At 42.2% G+C, this 19,982-nt stretch overlaps 1 protein-coding gene across 1 annotated transcript in view; it reads right to left on the bottom strand.

Moving 5' to 3' along the window:
- Positions 1–19,184, bottom strand: part of SRRM3 (serine/arginine repetitive matrix 3) — a 144,468-nt gene extending 125,284 nt beyond the window's left edge. The window contains exons 1-2 of the mRNA XM_066575270.1: positions 19,115–19,184; positions 157–291 (exon numbers count right to left, since the gene is read on the bottom strand). Of these exons, the coding sequence (XP_066431367.1) occupies positions 157–291; positions 19,115–19,170 (191 nt within the window). The 5' untranslated portion in view covers positions 19,171–19,184. The remainder of the gene's footprint in view (positions 1–156; positions 292–19,114) is intronic.
- Between the last annotated feature and the right edge of the window lie 798 nt (positions 19,185–19,982).

Here is a 19,982-nt window from a genome sequence, read left to right as displayed (position 1 = left end):
AGGTTGATTTGGATTAGCAGTATCTATTGAGGTATGAAGTTCTAATTACCGACATCTAGTATTTCACTACAGGAATTAAGTAATTATTGCATATATTCAATGAGGTCAGAACTTTATAAAACATATTAAGTATTGATTATGTGTAAATGCCATTACCTGTAGTCCTTGTGGCCACTGTCATCCTGATACCAATCACTGTGACAATCACATTCCAAGGTGTAGCCTTCCCCATACATTGAATACTCTGTGACACTTTCTTCACCAGGAACCACATAATGGTTTTCAATTATTCTGGTAAACAGAAAAGAAAGACAAAATACTTTTCTTTAAAGCATATTTAACAATAAAAAGAACTACATTGGGGCTTGAAAGTTTGTGAACTCTTCAGAATTATTCATATTTCTGCTTATATTTGACCTAAAACCACATCTGATTTTCAAACAAGTAAAAAAAAATAAAAAGAAACAAATTAAACAAAATGAGTGGCAAAAGTATGTGAACCTTTGCTTTCAGTATCTGCTATCCCCCCCCCCCCCCCCCTGCCTTGTTCAGCAATAGCTGCATCTAACATTGTCAGTAAGGCCTCTTTCACACAGGCGGTACGTTTTTCAGCACGTGAGCGAAAAAGTTGTGACCAAGTTACGGCTAAATCTCATGTTTTCTCGGCCATTCACACAGCCGGGTGCGGCGTATAGATGCCACAGCCTGGAATTCCTTCGGCCGCTATAAGTGGTCAGCTTGGCTTCTATTATTTTAAATAGAGCCAGCTGACCTGTTTTAGCAGCGCTAGCCGCTGCTAAACTCCCTCCCCCTCCCTTTGCCAGCAGCTCCCATATAAGCCTATGGTAGCCACCCACTGATCGTGGCTAAAAGATAGGGCGAGACTTGTCTTTTCCGGCCACATCCAAACATCAGCCGACGTATTCAGCCGCCATGCCCTATTATCGCAGCTGCAATGTTTTGACGGGGCTAAAAAGCGGCCATCTGAATGAATGCATTAGTCTCCATTGCTTCAGATGGTTGCGATTTTCAGCTGACGTTTTATTGCAAAATAGCCGCAATATAAAGCTCATGCGAAATAAGCCTTATTGTTGATCAGTCCTGCACATCACCTTGGAGGAATTTTAGCCCATTCCTGCATACAAAACAGTTTCAACTCTGTTAGATTGCTGGTTTCCTCCCATGATCTGCTGGCTTCAGGTTCTTCCACAACATTTCTATAGGATTAGGGACAGGACACTGAATTGGCATCAAACACTTTCACTTTATTCTTCATTTTTTAGTATACCGACTTGTGTGCTTTGGGTCATAGTCTTGCTGCATGGCCAGATTTAGCTTACGGACGGATGTCATGAGAATTTGCTGGTATAATTCAGAATTCAGTGTTCCATCAACGATGGCAAGCCATCCTGCCCACATGCAGCAAACCAGGCCAAAGCCTGTAGTATGAGGTTTTTATGCTGTAATCTAGTTTTTTTCTCCAAACATAATACTTCTCATTTAAACCCAAAAGCTCTAATTTGGTCTCATCCGTTAATACAATGTTGCTCCAAGAGCCTTCTGGATATCCAGGTGATCTTCAGCACTCTGCAGACAGGCAGCAATGTTCTTCTTGGAGAGCCGCAGGCCTTTTCCTTGCACTGTAAATGCACCCCACGCAAAGCCTCACATAGAAGGTGAAGCACTGAGCGAGAAGATAGCCCGCGATCCAGCAATGAAGTCTGTCAGTGTAAACGCTCTGCACGAGCCCTAATGACCTTAGCGGTGAAGTCAGTGCTCGTGTAGTCGTTTACCTGACTGTCGGACAGTGTAAAAGGGACATTAGTTGCTTAGAGGTGATAGAGAAATTAAGTGTTAATTACTTTGTAAATGTTATAGCATTTGCACAGTAAGGAAGTTGTTGTTACTTATCTCTCATGCTTCAGGAAGTGTCAGGATTAGGAATATGGGATATGGGTGAATTATTGTGATTTCAACTATATGTCTGTTTGCTCCCATCACATATATGCCAAAATACTGTATAAGGGCTCCTTCACACGGGCGTATGCATTTCTGTGCACACTTCAGCGCAATGTATCTGCTCCATGAATGACGTTTATTTGCACACGTGTCTACACATTTTTTGCGCATGCAGGGCATGTTCATTTACACATGAGGCACACCCATGCCCTGATTTAAGTAGCTAATTAGCCACAGGGAAATCACACATAGGCGAGCGCGATTTCGGGCTGAGTTTCTCAGCCTGATATCGCACTTGCTCATGTGAAATTAGCCTAAGTGATCTCTGCTCTATGCATTTTCAGGTCCCCAACAAGATGCCATGTCTGTCTTCATCTAAATGGGCATACTTGGCTTGCTGCTTTCCCTTATGTGAAATTCCAGGGTCAATCCGGGAAAGCCAACCAATAACTACATTGTGAAATTTATAAACCTCAAGCGCTGTGGAATAAGTTGGCGCTATACAAATAAAGATTATTATTATTATGATATGTTATGTATTGGCTTTGCTGCTAATACTAACCCAATGGTTTGTTTGTGGTATTTATGTATGTTTATATATGTAATATCTGTCATGGATCTGGATAAGCTCCCTGGCTGAATTCTTTCTTGCCTCTGATCTAGTTTCTGCCTCTCTGTCCTGCTGCTAATTAGGACTCCCTATAAAGCCTGGCTCTTCCACCTACCCCTTGCGTTATTATTCTGCTCCCCAGCATTGATTGATCAGCTCCACATTGCCTGCTCTTCCATTTTTTCTGAAGGACCTCCTGAGACTCGGCTTTCTCTCTGACTACACTTCCCATCTCATCCATTTGTACTGCAAACTGAGACTTCCCGGTAACGACTCCAGGCTATCCTGACTACTCTCTAGTGACCTCCATGACTACTACACCTGCGGCTCCTATCCAGTGCCGATAAGACGCTACAATATCATTCAATGTAAATCATGTGCCTTGCTTTACATGTCAGAGTAGAATCCAAATTTATTGGACATATACACCAGAACTTGTATATAAGAACTTTAGTAGTTGTAAATGCTCCTGAGTTAGAGATAGATATTGTACAAAACACTGAGGGACCGCAGGTCATGTAGGTGGTGAGGTTGAATTGTCATTTTAGGGTTACTCACAATAGAGCAGGATGTCTTTTCATTGAAGTTATAGAACAAGTATCCACCCCTGGGGTGATATCTGCTGCATTTGCATAGTTTACAGGTGCGAAGTGCATCTTCCCAGAGTCAGGATTTGGCTAACTGTGTAACGCCCCAATAAACTAACTGCAGGTATGGCCGGAGGCCTAGACTTGTCACGGTGATGCCACACTCTAGTTGGACACTCCGGATGAGGGCGCAGAAATAACGCAGACGAGTCCAGTTTATTTTAGTAATCTGAGAGTGAGCAGATTTACTTACTTTGGTATTTGGCAACAACGGGTTAAACTTTACAATTCTCTGAAGACGTATTTACAGTAGGTATTCAAGAATGTAGTAATAAACAGGTAAGATACAGTAATGTTGGATTGATGATACTTTAACTTCAACGCACCCTCTCTCTCTCTCTTATTTACCTGAAGATTGGTCTACTAGATAATTTCCTCACTAGTAAATCAAGATGAAACAATTTAGTTAGATTTAACTTTAGGACTTTATGAAGCAGAGAGACAAGTGGCTGTATGGCTAATCCTGGCTTTAACTTCACCAGGTAGCCATAACTCAGTGTTAGATGAAGATGGACCTCTGAAAGGATCATCTGTGTTCTCTGCTGTAAGATGCCAAGGGAGCAGGTTGTTCACCACACTCTACCTTGGGAAAATGATAACTGCTGAACTAGTCCTCCTTGCCAACTATGGAACTGCAACCTCTCCTCACTTGCTCCTGGCAAGTCTACCTAACTGCTCTGTGTCACTTCCTTTTATTATCTTTCTCTCTCCCGCACTCTTGCATAGGGACCTCTATCCTTGCTTCCTGCCCTTGAGCTCTGCATCTGTCAGCCAATGAGAGACCAACTGACATCAGGGTTGAGCACTATTGCTCAGAGCAGAATGGGAGACACAGGGTCTCTCCCACAGACAGCACCTTCTGGATCCAGGGACGGCATCCAGATAGGTGAGACAGGACAAGTGTACCATGAGTGTTCTGTAGGACCTCTATCGCGTGTGAAGCTTGTGCAAGAGGATTGGAATTTTACAGATGCAATGCAATGCGATGTGATGCAAGGCAGCTTGCCGAGCGCGATATCAGGCCGAGTTTCTTTGCCCGATATCATGCTCGTTCAAGTGAATGAGAACCAATTCCCTGAACGATTAATCTTGGAAATAAATTGCAAATGTAGAAACATTACATATGGTATGCCTTGACTGTAAATGTTCCATAACTTTAGCGGGAGATAGGGGAACCAAAAAGTGGATTTTTCAGTATGTACATTTAATTCCCAGACTTTGACTTAACTATCAAAGTGGGAATAAGTTTTATACTGTTTTCTCTTGTCATGCTGTGCCTCACCCACCTTTGCTGAATAAAGCTTGGCGACACATTATACACATTAAGTGGTACATGCCACAGTGGGTGTCTCATACTGAACACATTCATGCTTGTTCTTTCTCAGCTGAGGACTCAGTTGCCTTTGCAGTATTTTTATGTCTGTTTGTTTACCTTTATCATTTTTGTCAAGAATATTGTAGACTAGTAGCAGCAAGAAGAAGAGTTCTACAACTTGTTGACCAGGAACAATCGGCTACTGAGGAATAGTCAGTAGACAGGAATTTAGAATTTACACAACAAAGACGTGAAGACAGGGATTGGGACCCTTCGTAGTTGCTATGGGAATTACTTTCTCTAGATCAAAACAAGAGACGGATTCGAGATTAACGATGCAGGATCTAATGAAAGCTGAAAATGGGCGATTAAGAATGCAGATGCTATTTTAAAAAGGCCACGAATGCCCAGGAGTAGCTGCAGAAAGGTGGAGAAAGTTTAATCAGAAAAAGGATAAATTAATAGAAAAACACGGTTACAGTGAACAGGTAGTGGCATGGATTAGAACTTCAGGAAGACCAATCAGTGGCAGCTCTCATTCAATAGCTTAGTGCTACCTCTGATTGGTCACAGTGCTCAGCCAATCAGAGGCAGCCCTTTCATCAAGCGGGGATTTTAAATCTGCGCATGCTGAAAGCACTTCAGAGCAGTGCAGGGAGAAGACCCGGCTGGATGCGCCTGAGCCCCAGCAGCTGCAGAGAGGTGAGTATATATATTTTTTTATTTTTTACACATTTCAGGGATGATTTTCAGAGAAGGGTTTATATTTAAAACTCTTCCCTAAACTTTGGCAGGAAAGAGGTACAGGAGATCAACATATTTGATATATCATTGAATCTTTCCAAGATGATTTGTTTCTGTATTATTTTATTAAGATTATTTCTTTCTCTTTTTTTTTGAATGGTAATGAAAAATATTTGCAAAAATGTAAAATAAAAAAAGTTGTTTGGAAAAGAAAGAAAACCCTTCCCTGGAAATAACTGCAGTGCTTGCCGGCAGCCCATTGCTTTCAATGGAACCGGCTGTAGCGCCAAATCCTGTGACAGCTGTGCCAGAGGATTGCGATCTTCCCTATATGTTCTCAATGTGGTTGGTGTTGCTGCTGCTGGCTCCATTTAGCACAAGGTGAGACCCCTGGATGTGACAGCATCCAGGGGTTTCACATCCAAAAAAATCGGATGCCGCAGTTACCTGCGTTTTAAAATCTGCGCATTTTTGTGCGCAGGTAAATATCGGACATATGACTGGTGCCATTGAAAAGCATTGGTTCTTAATACATGCGGATCGCAAATGCAGGTAACATGCGCACATAAAAAACGCCCGTCTGACTGAGCCCTTAAGCAGCATGATGTCATTTATGCTGCTCTGCAGGTAAAAAAACCCCAAAAAAACAATGGCAATATTTAGGTGTTTTCTCTCCCTGCTGTCAAAAAGAATTAATAAAAGCTTTAGGGCTTAGTCACACGGGCGCCGATGCGCCCGTGTGACTGAGAACTTACTGCAGGAAGAAGATGGCCACACATCAGTGACTAAGCCCATACAGTACATTATATGTACCGAAAAATTATACCAATAAAAGCTACAGTTTGCCACCCAAAAAACAAGCCCTTATATGGCCTTGTCAATAGAAAAATTAAGTTATGGCTTTTGAAAAGTGGAGATGAAAATCCCCAAATCCTTCGAGTCAAAATAGTCTGTGTCCTTAAGGGGATAATAATCACAGTGACCAGGAAGATGAAATTAGGGTTCAAGGTAGAAGCAAGGAAAGGTCAAAGTAACTGGCATAGGGATCCTATAGTCTTCTGTCCAGTCCTCTAGTGCCTCTTTATCATCATCAACCTCTTGCAGGTCTTTTGATGAAGCATCACCAGGTAGCCTTTCAAGTTCAATACAACAGGTGACGCAAGTTCCACCTCTTCAGCTTTATCCTCCACACTGTGATAGTTTGACTCTTCCACTATTCCCTGAAATATCCTTAAATAGCTCAGACAGCTTTGCTTCACCACAGCAAGATGAAAGAACCGGATCTAAATCCAAACATACTGTATCTGACAGCCAGCAATTAAGTCCTCTCAGATTAGACAAGACACTGACACCTGAAAAAATTTGCAAACAGTTAGAATTACAGCCGCATACAAGAGAGACACCCAAGGCACATGGCGTGTGGTGGAGCCACGCGCACCGACACTAGAAACAGATGGGGAACGGGCATATTGTGGATATGCAGGTGTAGGCATGCTCAAGTTGTAACACAGGAGATTAGGGTGCCTCAACCCACAGGGGAATGTGAAAGGGTAGAGACTACAACTTGGTATGAACCATGGAGCCGAAGTGAGCAATTGACTATAGCAAGCAAGTTGCTGGGGTAGAAAGGATATTTCAAAATGATGACGCTACTTGGAGTGATTTAGTGTCTTTGTGTACTAGAGCTGCAGGAGCACCACTTGTTTTGAAGGTCCAGAATGTTGAATGTAAAGAGGCTCTGCCAAATGCAGACAGCCAAATGGCCAAAGACTCTAGAAAAAAGCCTTCAGGAGTTCACTAGAAAACTTGAAAATGAACTTACTACAGGACTGGCAGAAGGTTTTCAGCCTGGCGAACCAGTAGACAAGAATTCTGCTAGATGCAGATCAGGAATGTGATGTGAATAACGCTACAAGCAAGGATGTATGTCATTATAGAACTTGCTTTATTAATGGGTTGCGAGGATGTGAGGGCAGAATTAAGTTGCATCCACCCAGAACAGTCACTGGTGGTGGCCAGGAATATGGAAGAACAATTTAATAAAAAGAAACAAAAGAAAGTGCAGAAGCAAAATTCTGTACCTGTTATGGTATCCATAGCAGCTCCTCCTGGTGTGACTATGACACCAAAAGAAGGTAATGCAGTGCGTAAAGAAAGATTTGGAAACACTGATAAGAATACCATAAAAAGGGACTGTGCATCCATGGGGATTTCACATGGTGGGGATCGCAATATGGGGGAAGTATTCATGGCCCCATATTGCACTCGCCCATGTGAAGTTAGCCTTGAGGAGTTAAAAAGAAACACAAGACATGAGATTATGAGTTCAACTTCTCTGTTTTATTAAAACCAGCATGAATAGATGTGTTTCGAAGCTGGTTTTAATAAAACAGAGAGGTTGAGCTAATAACCTCATGTCTTGTCTTGTGCTTTTCTTTAAAAAGGTTATGCCTATACCCATTTTTTTCACGGCTAATCGAACAATAGCTCATGTAGATAACTAGCAAGGACAGTGAAATTTTCACACCCATTAAGGCTCTGGTTAATTAAACAAAAAAGTGGCCATTAAATGCAAAAACTCCTTCAATGGGGCGGAAAAGTTTATAAATCTATCCAGGAACCAACCCAGAGCCCATAATGCTAAATCATGAGGTATGGATGTGTAAAGTCAACGCATATGATTTACAATCCACACTAAGTCGACATCCACTGTATTTTTGGTAATAAAGCCAAATTGTGCTGGGAGTCCCTAACATAACCAGGAACGTCCTTCAATACTGGCTGGAACAGGCTATCCACCCAGGCACCTCATTCAGTAAGCCTATTCCAGCCACTATGGTTCAACTGAACCTGCATGGAATCAAAAAAAGGAAATAGTGAGCGAACGTTTATGGGAACGAGGATACCCTAAGGGTTTAATAGAATAAGCAAAATTGAAGGCTACAATGAAAGATAGAAATACTTTGCTGAATAGTAGAGAGGGTTTTCTGGGAAAAAAAGCTAAATCAGGGTTGTTTTTTTTCAGCTGCATATAGTTTGGAATTTGGCCACATTAAAAATATTTTTTGAACTGTTTACCAATTTTGCGCCAGGACAATATCCTCAATGTTTTGATTATAGATGGAGCGCCCTTCCTACCCTGGCGCAAAAGTTGACTCCAAGTTTATATTCCGGGAATAAAGAAAAAAAAAACATGGTTATCAGTGAAAGGATGCTATAAATGTGGACATAAAATCTGCAAAGTGTGTAAGCGTATGGTAAAGACTGACACTTTTTCATCTTGTAGTGATGGTATGACTTCTAAAATAATCGCACCACATTTATTGTTTATTTAATCACATGGGGAATATGTAAGATACAAAACGTGGGTTGCACAACTTGTGCCCTTAACCCCTTAGTGACCACACGTTTTTGCTTTTTTCCATTTTCACGGCCGAACGGGGCTGTTGCCCGCTGGTGTCAGCTGTAATAAACAGCTGACACCTGCGATGTATGGAGGGAAATAGCAGCACTATCTGCAATGCAATGCATATGCAATGGCAGGACGTAAAAACACAATAGGGTGGTCCCTAAGGGGTTAAGATTCAGATCCATAAATATCTCTCAGACAGCCGTCATACTGGGGCAGTAAATGAATCAGTGGTTTGTAAGCATTTTCAGAAGGTGTACAAGGGAGACACATCAGCTTGTCAAGTAATTGGTATAGAGAGGGTTAAGTCGCCAGAGAGAGGTGGAGATAGGAGAAGACTTTTACTGAAAGAGGCCTTTTAACTTATTCCCTTTGCAAACCAGATGTCCAGTTGACTTCAAACAAAGGTACAGATGTAGCAATCATTAACATAACTGGTGCACTGTGATAACTTGATTTACAGTAGTGTAGTACATTGTAGTTAAAGGGGTTTTCCAGGAAGAATACTATTGATAACCTCAGGATAGGTCATCAATCATTGATCAGCTGGGGTCCATCGCTTGGCACCCTGACCGATCAGCTGGTTGTCCGCCCGCTGATGGCACCGCAATTACACAGAAGACGAAGCAGAGGCAGCGTAATTCTCTGCTCCGACCTTTGTGTAGTCGCCGGTGCTTGTAACTGCAGGCACGGCTTTCATTAAAATCAATGCAAGCTGCCTCCTCTCTGACCTCTGTGTAATTGCGGTACTGTCAGCAGGTGCGCAATCAGCTGATCGGTTAGGGTCCCGAGCGATGGACCGCGGCTGATCAACTATTGACGACCTATACTAAGGATAGGTCATCAATAGTATCTTCCTGGAAAACCCCTTTAACATAAAGTGTTATCAAGACCGAGGTTGTACCACTGAATTGGCGCATTGCCAATGTAGTTCCAATATACAAAAAGGGGACTAACAGAGAGCCTGGTAACTACAGGCCGGTAAGTCTCACTTCAGTAACTGGAAAAATATTCGAGGGGTTTCTGAGAGACACCATCGTACAATACCTCAAGGAGAACAACGGAATAGCTCCACACCAGCATTGGTTCATGAAGGGGCAATCATGTCAGACCAATCTGATTAGCTTCTACGATGAAGTAAGCTCTAGGCTGGACCTGGGAGAGTCTATTGATCTTGTATATCTGGATTTCTCTAAAGCATTTGACACCGTGTCGCATAATAGGCTGATATATAAAATGAGACAGCTCAGATTGGGTGAAAACGTGTGTATCTCGGTAAAGAATTGGGTCAATGATAGAAAGCAGAGGGTGGTAATGAACGGTTCATACTCTGATTGGGCCACAGTCGCTAGTGGGGTGCCACAGGGTTCAGTATTAGGCTCCATTCTGTTCAATATATTTATCAATGACTTGTTAGAGGGACTGCACAGTAAAATATCAATATTTACAGATGACACAAAATTATACAATATAATCAATGCAACGGCGGACAATGTACGGCTACAAATGGATCTAGATAAGCTGGGGGCTTGGGCAGAAAAATGGCAAATGAATTTGAACGTTGACAAATGTAAGGTCATGCACATGGGTAGGAGAAACGGATGTCACCAATATACACTAAATGGAGTACTGCTAGGGAAAAGTGATATGGAAAAAGACCTGGGGGTACTAGTGGACTGTAGATTTAACTGGAGCAACCAATGCCAGTCAGCTGCTGCAAAAGCAAATGGTCTTGGGGTGCATTAAAAGAGGTATAGGGGCGAGGGACGAGAACATTATTCTTCCACTATATAAAGCACTTGTTAGGCCTCACATGGAATACTGTGTACAGTTCTGGACAGCAGTGCTTCGGAAAGATGTTGCAGTGCTTGAGGGGGTTCAAAGAAGGGCAACTAAACTAATACATGGAATGAAGGGACTTGAATACCCAGAGAGGATATCAAAACTGGGATTATTAATCCTGGAAAACAGGCGGTTAAGGGGCGACCAAATAACTATGTATAGATACATTAGGGGACAATACAAGGATCTCTCCCATGATCTGTTTTTACCCAGGACTGCGACGGTAACGAGAGGGCATCCGCTTCGTCTAGAAGAAAGCAGGTTTCATCACCAACACAGAAAAGGGTTCTTTACTGTAAGAGCAGTGAGACTGTGGAACTCTCTACCTGAGGATGTGGTGATGGCAAAATCCATAGAGGAATTTAAGAGGGGACTAGATGTCTATCTGGAGCGCTATGATATCACAGGATATAGATTTTAGGGGAGCAGCGGGTTGTTGACCCGGGTTTACAGACAGGTACACACTATTAACAGGCTGAACTAGGTGGACGTTGTCTTTATTCGGTCTAGCTTACTATGTTACTATGTTAAAGGCCAAGTTAATGTTTGCTACAACTGTACAATGTGTCATATCAGTATTAATCTGGAGATTTGACTCTTTCTTGAATAACTATTGGTTTTAAATGTATTGATGTTCACAGGTTTAGCATAATGAATGTCCTTTTGTGATTGGCTGTAATTTTTTTCTCTCATAGGTCCTCTTTTATATTGAAATGTTATGAATAAAAACTTTGTTCAAAACATGCAGGTGTAATTTTGGAAGATGTTTTTAATTCATGAAATGGGCTACGGCCATGCATCTAATGGGGAGTACATTCATGCAGTCAGCTAGTGTCTGGAATTGCACCCTTCAGGCATATTGCAAGTAATGCATGACATAGAACAAGCCAGACAAACGAAGGAACAATTTTGCAAGGTTAATCCTGTAATTAATTTAGCAGGGCCTGAGTGATTAGCATTTTTAAATCTTCTTAATTGCTTTAAGGGCCTGGAAGGAATAATATCTGGAACCTTGCATATCCTTTTACAAGAGGTTCTTCTGGTTTTGACTATTTTCATAATCATAAATGTTTTACTTAATATCTTTAAAAGAACTCTACAATCTACTTGTACGTTTTTCCAGGAAAGACTTAATTTGGGCCTAATTTGCAATTAGCGTCAGAAACTCAAGTAATGTCAGTTTTCGCCTCAGCCAAGTGCATGACATGTGGCAAGCAATCCCTCAAAGACATCAAGGACTGTACCCACTGTGGAAATGCATTCCCTTAAAGGGGTTGTCATTACAAGTGTCACAAAGGGCCCAGGGGATGACAATCACAATACAGGAAAGCAGCAGGTGCACTGCCGGTCAGGAAGCAATACTGTCATCAGAGGTACAACACATGATGCCCCCAACCTCTCATGTTTTTTGGCATTGCTGATGCCGTGTATGTACCTCACTGCCTACGACACCTGCTGTGAGAACTGCTGTGCTACTAGGTAGTACAGAGTTACAGGATGAAGGGTCTGGGGGGGGGGGGCATTTTCCACCACATGTACTTTATCGCATATGACAGGCTCCTTTTAAAGGCCTGTAGAGTGAATTGCTGGCACTACAAGGGCAGCTGAACAGCTGTAACAGCGGGTCTTTGTATGCATAGACGTTTAGGTCTTGTTAACACCTGCATCCGAGATTCCGTTAAGAGCCTCCATAGCAAATTCCATCCAAAATAATGGAAAAAATAGTAAGGCATACAGAGTTGTTTTTTTCCAGTAATATGCTAGATGCTATGACAGAAATCTGACAGACTCTTTTATCATCAGTGATGTCTAGTGGGCGCTGCTGGTGTGCGACGTATGAACAGATAGAATTGTGCAGCATGCAGTGCTGTTCCTTCCAGTAATATGCCGGGAACTATGATAGAACCCGACAGACCCCACCAGACAATGGGGTCCACTGGGTGCTGTTAGTGTCGGATTTGTCATGAGTTGGCTCTGAGTTTGTATTAATGTTATAAGATTGGCTTTGGGCTGCATTTATATTATGAGCTCAGTTCTGGGGCTATACCTATGTAGTGAGCATGGCTCTGGTGTTGTATTTATGTCCTGAGCTTAGTTTTGGGACTGTATTTATGTACTAAGCTTAGTTTGGTACTGTATGTATGTACTAAGCTTGGTTCTCATGCTGTATTTATGTACTGAGCTTGGCTTTGGTGCTGTTGTTATTTATTGAACTTGGTTCTGGTACTGTACTTATGTACTGAGCTTGGTTTTGGTACTGTATGTATGTAGTGAGTTGGTTCTCATGTTGTATTTATGTACTGAGCTTGGATCTTGGTACTATATTTATGTAATGCGCTTGGTTTATATTCACATTATGGTAGCTGGAAGTAAACCGGTTGAAGGAGTATTTCCATCTTGGTGTTTTATGGCATATCAATGGGTATGCCATAAAAGTCCAATTGGTGTGATTATCACAGGGTCAGGCCCCCACCACTCCTGGCTCTATGTTGTGTCCTGGGGTGGTTAGGAGGATGGAAACAGCAGAGCAGGCTTCACTACGCTGTTTTTGTAACTCCCATAGAAGTCATTGAAAGTTACACAAACAGAATAGCACACCAAGGAATGCCACTTCCATAACTAGGAAGCTACGTAACCGTGTAGCTTGCTGTGTTATACTGTTTGCGTAACTATCATTGACTTGGAAGTTATGGAAAAAGTATAGCCCAGACAAGCTTGGCTGTTTCCTTCCTTCCAGTCACTTTGTTTCTCACAGTGTTCCCAAAGCAACCATGTTTGGCCCAGATGAAAACACCCCTTTAAGGATGGGCTGCTAGCCATGGGCATGTCCTGTGTGCTTATCCCCCAGGATAACATTTGCCACCAGCCCCTGACTGGCACATTATGCTAACTCAATTTACAGCATTATAGTACACTGCAGTGAAGATAATGCGTTAAATGTCAAGTTAATGTTTGCTGCATGTGTACCACCCACTCGAGCCCCAAATACAATTGGATTATAATCTTGCTAATAAAAGGTTTACTCAGCTATTGAGAAGATTAATATTAATTTCCCTTTTTGTAGAAACTCATAACACATCTTTGAATAGTTGAAACAGATCACCTGCAAAGTGTAATCTTCCAGCTCAAGAGCTGTCTTTAAACAGAAGTAGGATTTAGAAAGATGTTATTGTGTTATTATATGGAAATCTTCTTTTGACATGTTTGAGGTGATTAGGACCACTGGAAGATTAATTCTGCACATTGTACAATTCAAAATATGACATAAGCCTTGGTAAAGCAAGATATTTAACAAATCTAATGTTTTATGTTTCACATACATGCATGTCATAAGAAGAAAGCAATCCAGAAAGCAAGTGCGAAATAAGACTGCATTAGGCAGTGTGGAAATGTAATAACGTTCTACATCACAAATCATGTGGTGCTATACAGTTACTGCCACTTGTTTACTGTCACTAGCCAACTATATAAGGGCTCATTCACATTTGCGCTAAGGGATTCCATTTTTCGGCTCCATTATGAGAGCAGGGAAACGGTCCCCATAGGCCGTTCTGACATGGGGTGGGCTGCTGAGATACTTACGGATCACTGGACCCTCCCCATCGATTTCTATTGAGTCCATACACAGCTAGCGAGCAGTGACATCACTCAGATGAGCGCCTCAGTTGGATCATTCTAACGATTGTTGGGGGTCAGAGCAGCGATCACATCTTTTGACAAATCCTTATGAGATATTACAAGTTTTTAGAGTGCACAATTACATTTTAAGGCTACATGCACACAAACGCAAATCTCCTGCAAGTTTTATGCGTTGTGAGACGCACAAAACTCTCGCGAATATGAACTCCATTCGTTGGAATGGATTTATTCACATGTACAGTCTTTTCCCTCACAGCAATGCTGCGAGGTTAAAAATCACTGCGTGTCCTATTTTGGATTTCTCTCGGAACGCCTTACCTATTTTTTTCAATGGGACCTTTAAAGACATCGAAAGTTGGGCAATGTACATGTGAGTGCAATGTGATGTTTCCCATTGAAAAAATGGGAAATACTTGAGATCCTCTGACGCACGTGAAATATGTGCCTAAGGGTCGCAATTTCACAGAAGTGATGTAAGGCGCTCTTGAATAAAAACCACGTCACATCCACGTGGTATCATGCTCGCTTGTGTGAATTGAGCATAACTCCTTTAAAGGAAACCTATCTAGTCCTTTAGGAGTGCCTAACTGAGCGCAACATGATATAGCATCAGACACTCTGATCTCAGCAGTCTATCACTTAGGCCAGGCTCACACAAGCGTATGCGCAAACCCCTGCCTGAGTGAAGCACGGTCCTACCTCCGTATGGCAGCGATATTGTACTGCGCATGACAGCGTATCTCATGCATATTGTCATGCGCAGTCTTCCTTTTTTTTTTTTTTAAATCTAGATTTCCCGCACTGTCTCTTTACAACTGCGCATATATACTTCGCCCATACTCAATGCAATTGTATATGGGTGGCGTTGATTACACTCTCATAGAGAACAATGGGTTCTCTCTCGCCTAAAACGCGGCAAAATAGAACATGCTACATTCTTTTTTGCGCTCGTGTATTACACAATGCTTACACACAAATGTGAGTGAAACAGCGTAAGACAATGTATTTAATTGCCTGTAAATTACCGCGTGTCACGCGCGTAATACGTGGTAATATTACGCTCATGTTAACCTGGCCTTATACTGATCTGTTGAACAGTTTTGTAAAACTTGTGTTTGAAGGCAGAGAGTAGTGCGCACATGGAGAGACCAGTCAATCAGTGGCTGAGGGGCATGGAATATATGACTGTGAATGAGCCGCATCAGACTCCTTTGTGCCCAGCGCTGCAAACTTTGTCACATACCGTTTTGCCTGTAGATAGTAACGGCAGCTGACAGGGTCCCTTTAAGTTAAAAGTGGATTTAACATATGCAGTAGTAACATCACCTTTCAAGAGCCTGCAGTTCCCCTTTCTCTGTTTGCAGTCTCTCTGACTATGTACAATTACAATTATACAATTAGTATACCTTCTCAATCACCAAAGCCCTGTCTAATAGGAAAAAAGGAAATACTAGACTGGGAGGAGGGGGATGCAGCTGCAATCCCTCTGTGTTGCTGGGACAGCATGCTATGATAGGGGAGAGGAGGAGCGGAGAGAGCTATCTGAGTAGCTCAGACACACACCACAACCTTTACTCTACACCAGTAAAGGCTCATCCAGTTGGTGAGCATGAAGAAGGAAAATAAATACTTATAGAACCCAACAAATAGAAAGGAAAATGTTCCAATATATTCTGATTAGACACAAACTGTGCCCTACATCCCATACACATGTCTATAGCTTCCTAAGGAGTCGTTTTAATTGATTTATTTTTTATTAAGACATAAGTTATAAAAAAAAAGAAAACACTGCTTCTTTTTTTTGTGCATTTTGTAATAGTGATCATTCACTTTTCTCAGTTTTCAAGTACTTAAAGGGGTTGTCCCGCGACAGCAAGTGGGGTTATGCACTTCTGTATGGCCATATTAATGCACTTTGTAATATACATCGTGCATTAAATATGAGCCATACAGAAGTTATACACTTACCCCCTCCGGTGCTGGCGTCCCCGTCTCCATGGCAACGATCAAACCTCTTCTCTGGTCGCACGAACAGTCGGGCTTGCGCAGTGAGGAATCCTCTGCTGGATGTGTCCGGGCTCACAAGCTGCGTCCTGGTTCCTCCCTCTTCTCCGTGTCATCGTAGCTCCGCCTCAGTCACGTGGTGCCAATCAGCCAATGAGGTGGCTGTAATCGGCAGTGGAACACAGACTGGAGAAGAACATCCACGGTGCACCATGGGAGAAGACCCGCGGTGCACCGTGGGAGAAGACTAGCGGCGCCATCTTTGAAAGAAGAATCTTCAAAGCTGCAGATCGGGGATCCAGGTAAGCGAATTTTTTTTTTAAATAACAAATGGATGTAATTTAACTGTCTGCTAAGGTGGGGTCTGTGGAAAAAAAAAATATTTAGGTTTCGGCGTGGGACAACCCCTTTAAAGGGGTTGTCCATGCATGCCACAAAAAGGCTGCTGTTAGCGCAGCCTGTGGAAACCTGTTCTAAGACAGGAGGGAGAAGGGGGTGGAAGTGCAGCCTTAGGCCACCTGCAGTCAGCCGGGTCGGATCCCCTGCGAGAAATCTCGCAGCAGGACCTGACCCGGGCCCCTGCGGGGACCAGTGCGGGTCTCACCTTCTCCCGCGGCTCCGGCGCTGTGATGTGCTGGCAAGCGTCCAGCCAGCGCTTGCGCAGAGCAGAGCCTGGATGCTGGGAGTGACATTTCTGTGTGGGCCTCTGCGAGATCCACACAGAAATAGAGCATGTGGTGATTTGTTTTCCGCATGTATTTTCATGCGGACAAATCGCGGACGCCTGCATAGGATTGCGTTTGGTAATGCAATCCTATGCAGTCAGGCAGAGGCAGAAATTCTGCGGGAAATCCCGCCGCAGAATTTCCGACCCTGTGAAGGGGACCTTACTTAATATTGTCCAGAACAGTGTGGTATTAGGATTGGTCCCCACATATGGCACCGCCTCTTCCCGCCTGATCTACAGATGCATTCTCCTGTCCTAGGATGGACTTTTGGCACTATTGTACAACCCCTTTAAAGGGTTTTTATCTCCGCAGAATTTTTTTTAAGGCTTTTCAATTAGAGAAATTAGTAAGAAACTTGGGACAGCTGGTTCTTTAAGACATTCTTCCTCCTGTAGCTAATTAGTACACCTGCAATTTGAGGAATGGCCGTGGAACTATAAATGAGTGGCCCAAATGCCAATGATTTGAGGATATATAGCTTGTGCCTTTATTTTTGTTATATCGGGAAGCTAATGCTACATTTTTCAGCATTGTCTGCCTGATATATAAAAAGATGGAAAACAACCAAATATTCCCCCAAATTACTTGAAATTCAACGTTAGACCAGTAAATGCACGGCTAAGTGCATTTTGCAATTTCAGTGCCATTGTAAAGTAAAATAAGTATTGTGGAAATGTATAATAGAACATTTCCGTAAAATAGCCTTCAGCTATGTGGAATAAAGCTTGTGATTCAAACCATTTGATTTTACTTGAAAGCTTTTGTGGCTAAATTTGTTCTGGAACAGTCTGTAGGTTGTGATGCTTGTAATTAACGAATGCATCAATGTTATGGGAGGGCCTTTAAGACCCCAAACTAAAATGTAAAAATGTATCCGCTCAAAAGAAGAAAAAGGGATACAGTAACACAATTCAATCTCCATAGCTGAACATGGTTAAAGTGTGATAATTCTCAAATATAGCTGTTACGTTACAAATGTATTTAAGAGCCATGACCAGAAACGTTTCTTGGAAGCTACTTCAAGAGGTTCACTCAAAAAGAGCTTTATGGGAGCAGGTTTACAACACAGACATGTAGATGAATCATCTACTTACCCAGCCGCAACTATGACTATAGGTTAGATATACTGTATCATCAAACATCACTTCAATATGTACTCATTTAACACATCAACTAAAAGTAATTTGGGATTTAATATGCAGTTGATCCGACGTTGTATAAAGGTTGCTACAAAAATAGTCACTAAGGTATAGAACATTGACGCATTATTCCTGTACGACAGTAAGAGCTTTGGAGAAGGAAAAGGGGCTATCACATATGCCGATTGTAGTATTTGCTATTTTTTTACTAGGTGCATAGTAACTTATGGCACCAAAGATATTGTGCCGAAATATTATAAATAGTGTACTTCTGTAAAACAAATATGTGATATTAATACTGTAGGTTTGTGTATGTACCCACCTACCTGTCTCGTTAGGTATTATAATTACAAATTTTCTATTTATAAGTTAAAAGTTAACGACGTAACACCGATAAGGTCATACAGGGGTAGATATTTTACTGATAAAGACAGGACATCCTCAGACCAAGCAGAAAGCAGACACTGATGACACTATTAGGCCCAATGTTCACAGGAGGATTTGAATTGTAGAATCCGTGTGGGGCACCTGCGCGGACAATCCGCAGTTGAAGCTGCCCATAGGGAAACATGTGAATCCGCACCTGAATTAAAGCATGTGGATTAGATTTGTGGATCTTTGGATGCAGAAATCGAATGGCAGCATGCTCCATTTCAGTGCAGTTCCCGCAAGGACGGCTTCCATTAAAGTTAATGGAAGCCGTCCGATCCACAGCCCATCTGCAATTGACATTGTGGATGGGCCGCAGATTCTGTGGTAAAGCAGGGGTTTGAAAAAAAACCAAAAACCTCTACTGCGCATGTGCACTGCAGCTTCCGCACACATTCGCAGTAAAGAAAAAAAAAGAACCGGGCAGGTATGCATGGTTCCTTGGCTGCAGGCAGGGTCGGATTCCGCTGCGGGCTCCCGCATGTGGAATCCAACCCGCCCGTCAGCCTTAGAAAAAACTCAATATATTTCATTAAAATGATTGTACCAATTATTTAAAAATGAACACAATTTCACTAATATATATTCTCCAGCACATGTACTTTTAACTATGAAGTTGCCCAAAATCTAGGAGTATACAGTTGCTTACATCTGACGACCATGTTGATCTTCTCTTGTCAGTACGCCTTCTTTTTCCATGAGCATTTGCCGAAAAGTGGCTACTTTCTGGCGTATTTCCTCCTCTGAATACCTAGAAGAGTAAGAAATGTAAATTGTTACTGCGGGTCTATTCTGCATGTTTTACACGCCATTGCTTAATTCAAGCTTTGATTAAGGAGCTCCACATATGATACTTTATTTTATGACTGACAATTTAGAAGTTCCATTTCAATGTATGCTACTTGACTTCCATCTAAATCACCGCGGGACGCTTTCACTGTGTTCACTGAACCATGGTCCTCTGGTTTATACTATATGGCATAAATAGATGTTATGTCAGATTTCAGTGTGCATTATGCCAGCAGTGCAACAGTATCAACATTTTAGGAATCTGTGCATTCATTTACCTCTAGTTTAGGCCATTCTGAGAGGAAATGTTATAAATCAGTACCATAAGCCCGATAGCAGCCAAGGTTACATAGCTCAATAGTGTGTATTTTATTCAAAACGTTTACTTCATTTGTATATTATCAACATATTACATATCAATCTACCTGCATTGTGATAAAGATAAGACATGGTCTATGTAGGAGAAGAAAGTTAGTGGCTTTTAAGCTGCACTCCTTAACATTGAAATTGCAACATTTTTCTTTGATTTTTCTTTCTTGGTGTTGCACTTTAAGGCTGGGTTCTCACAGGGTGGATTTTCGGCGGAAATCTCGCGGTTTAGCACCAAAAAAAAAGCAAGATTTCCGCCAGGAGAACCGTCGCGGCAAAACCCGCGGCGGCTTTGAAGCGGCCCGGTTGCTCGCTCTTCTGCTGCGGCTGGCGCTCCCAGAGAGGAGAGCACAGCCGCA

Source organism: Eleutherodactylus coqui, chromosome 1 (assembly GCF_035609145.1).
Source record: "Eleutherodactylus coqui strain aEleCoq1 chromosome 1, aEleCoq1.hap1, whole genome shotgun sequence".
Taxonomy (NCBI): domain Eukaryota; kingdom Metazoa; phylum Chordata; class Amphibia; order Anura; family Eleutherodactylidae; genus Eleutherodactylus; species Eleutherodactylus coqui.
Note: the sequence above shows the minus strand (reverse complement) of the source record. Positions and strands in the feature narration are given on the sequence as shown.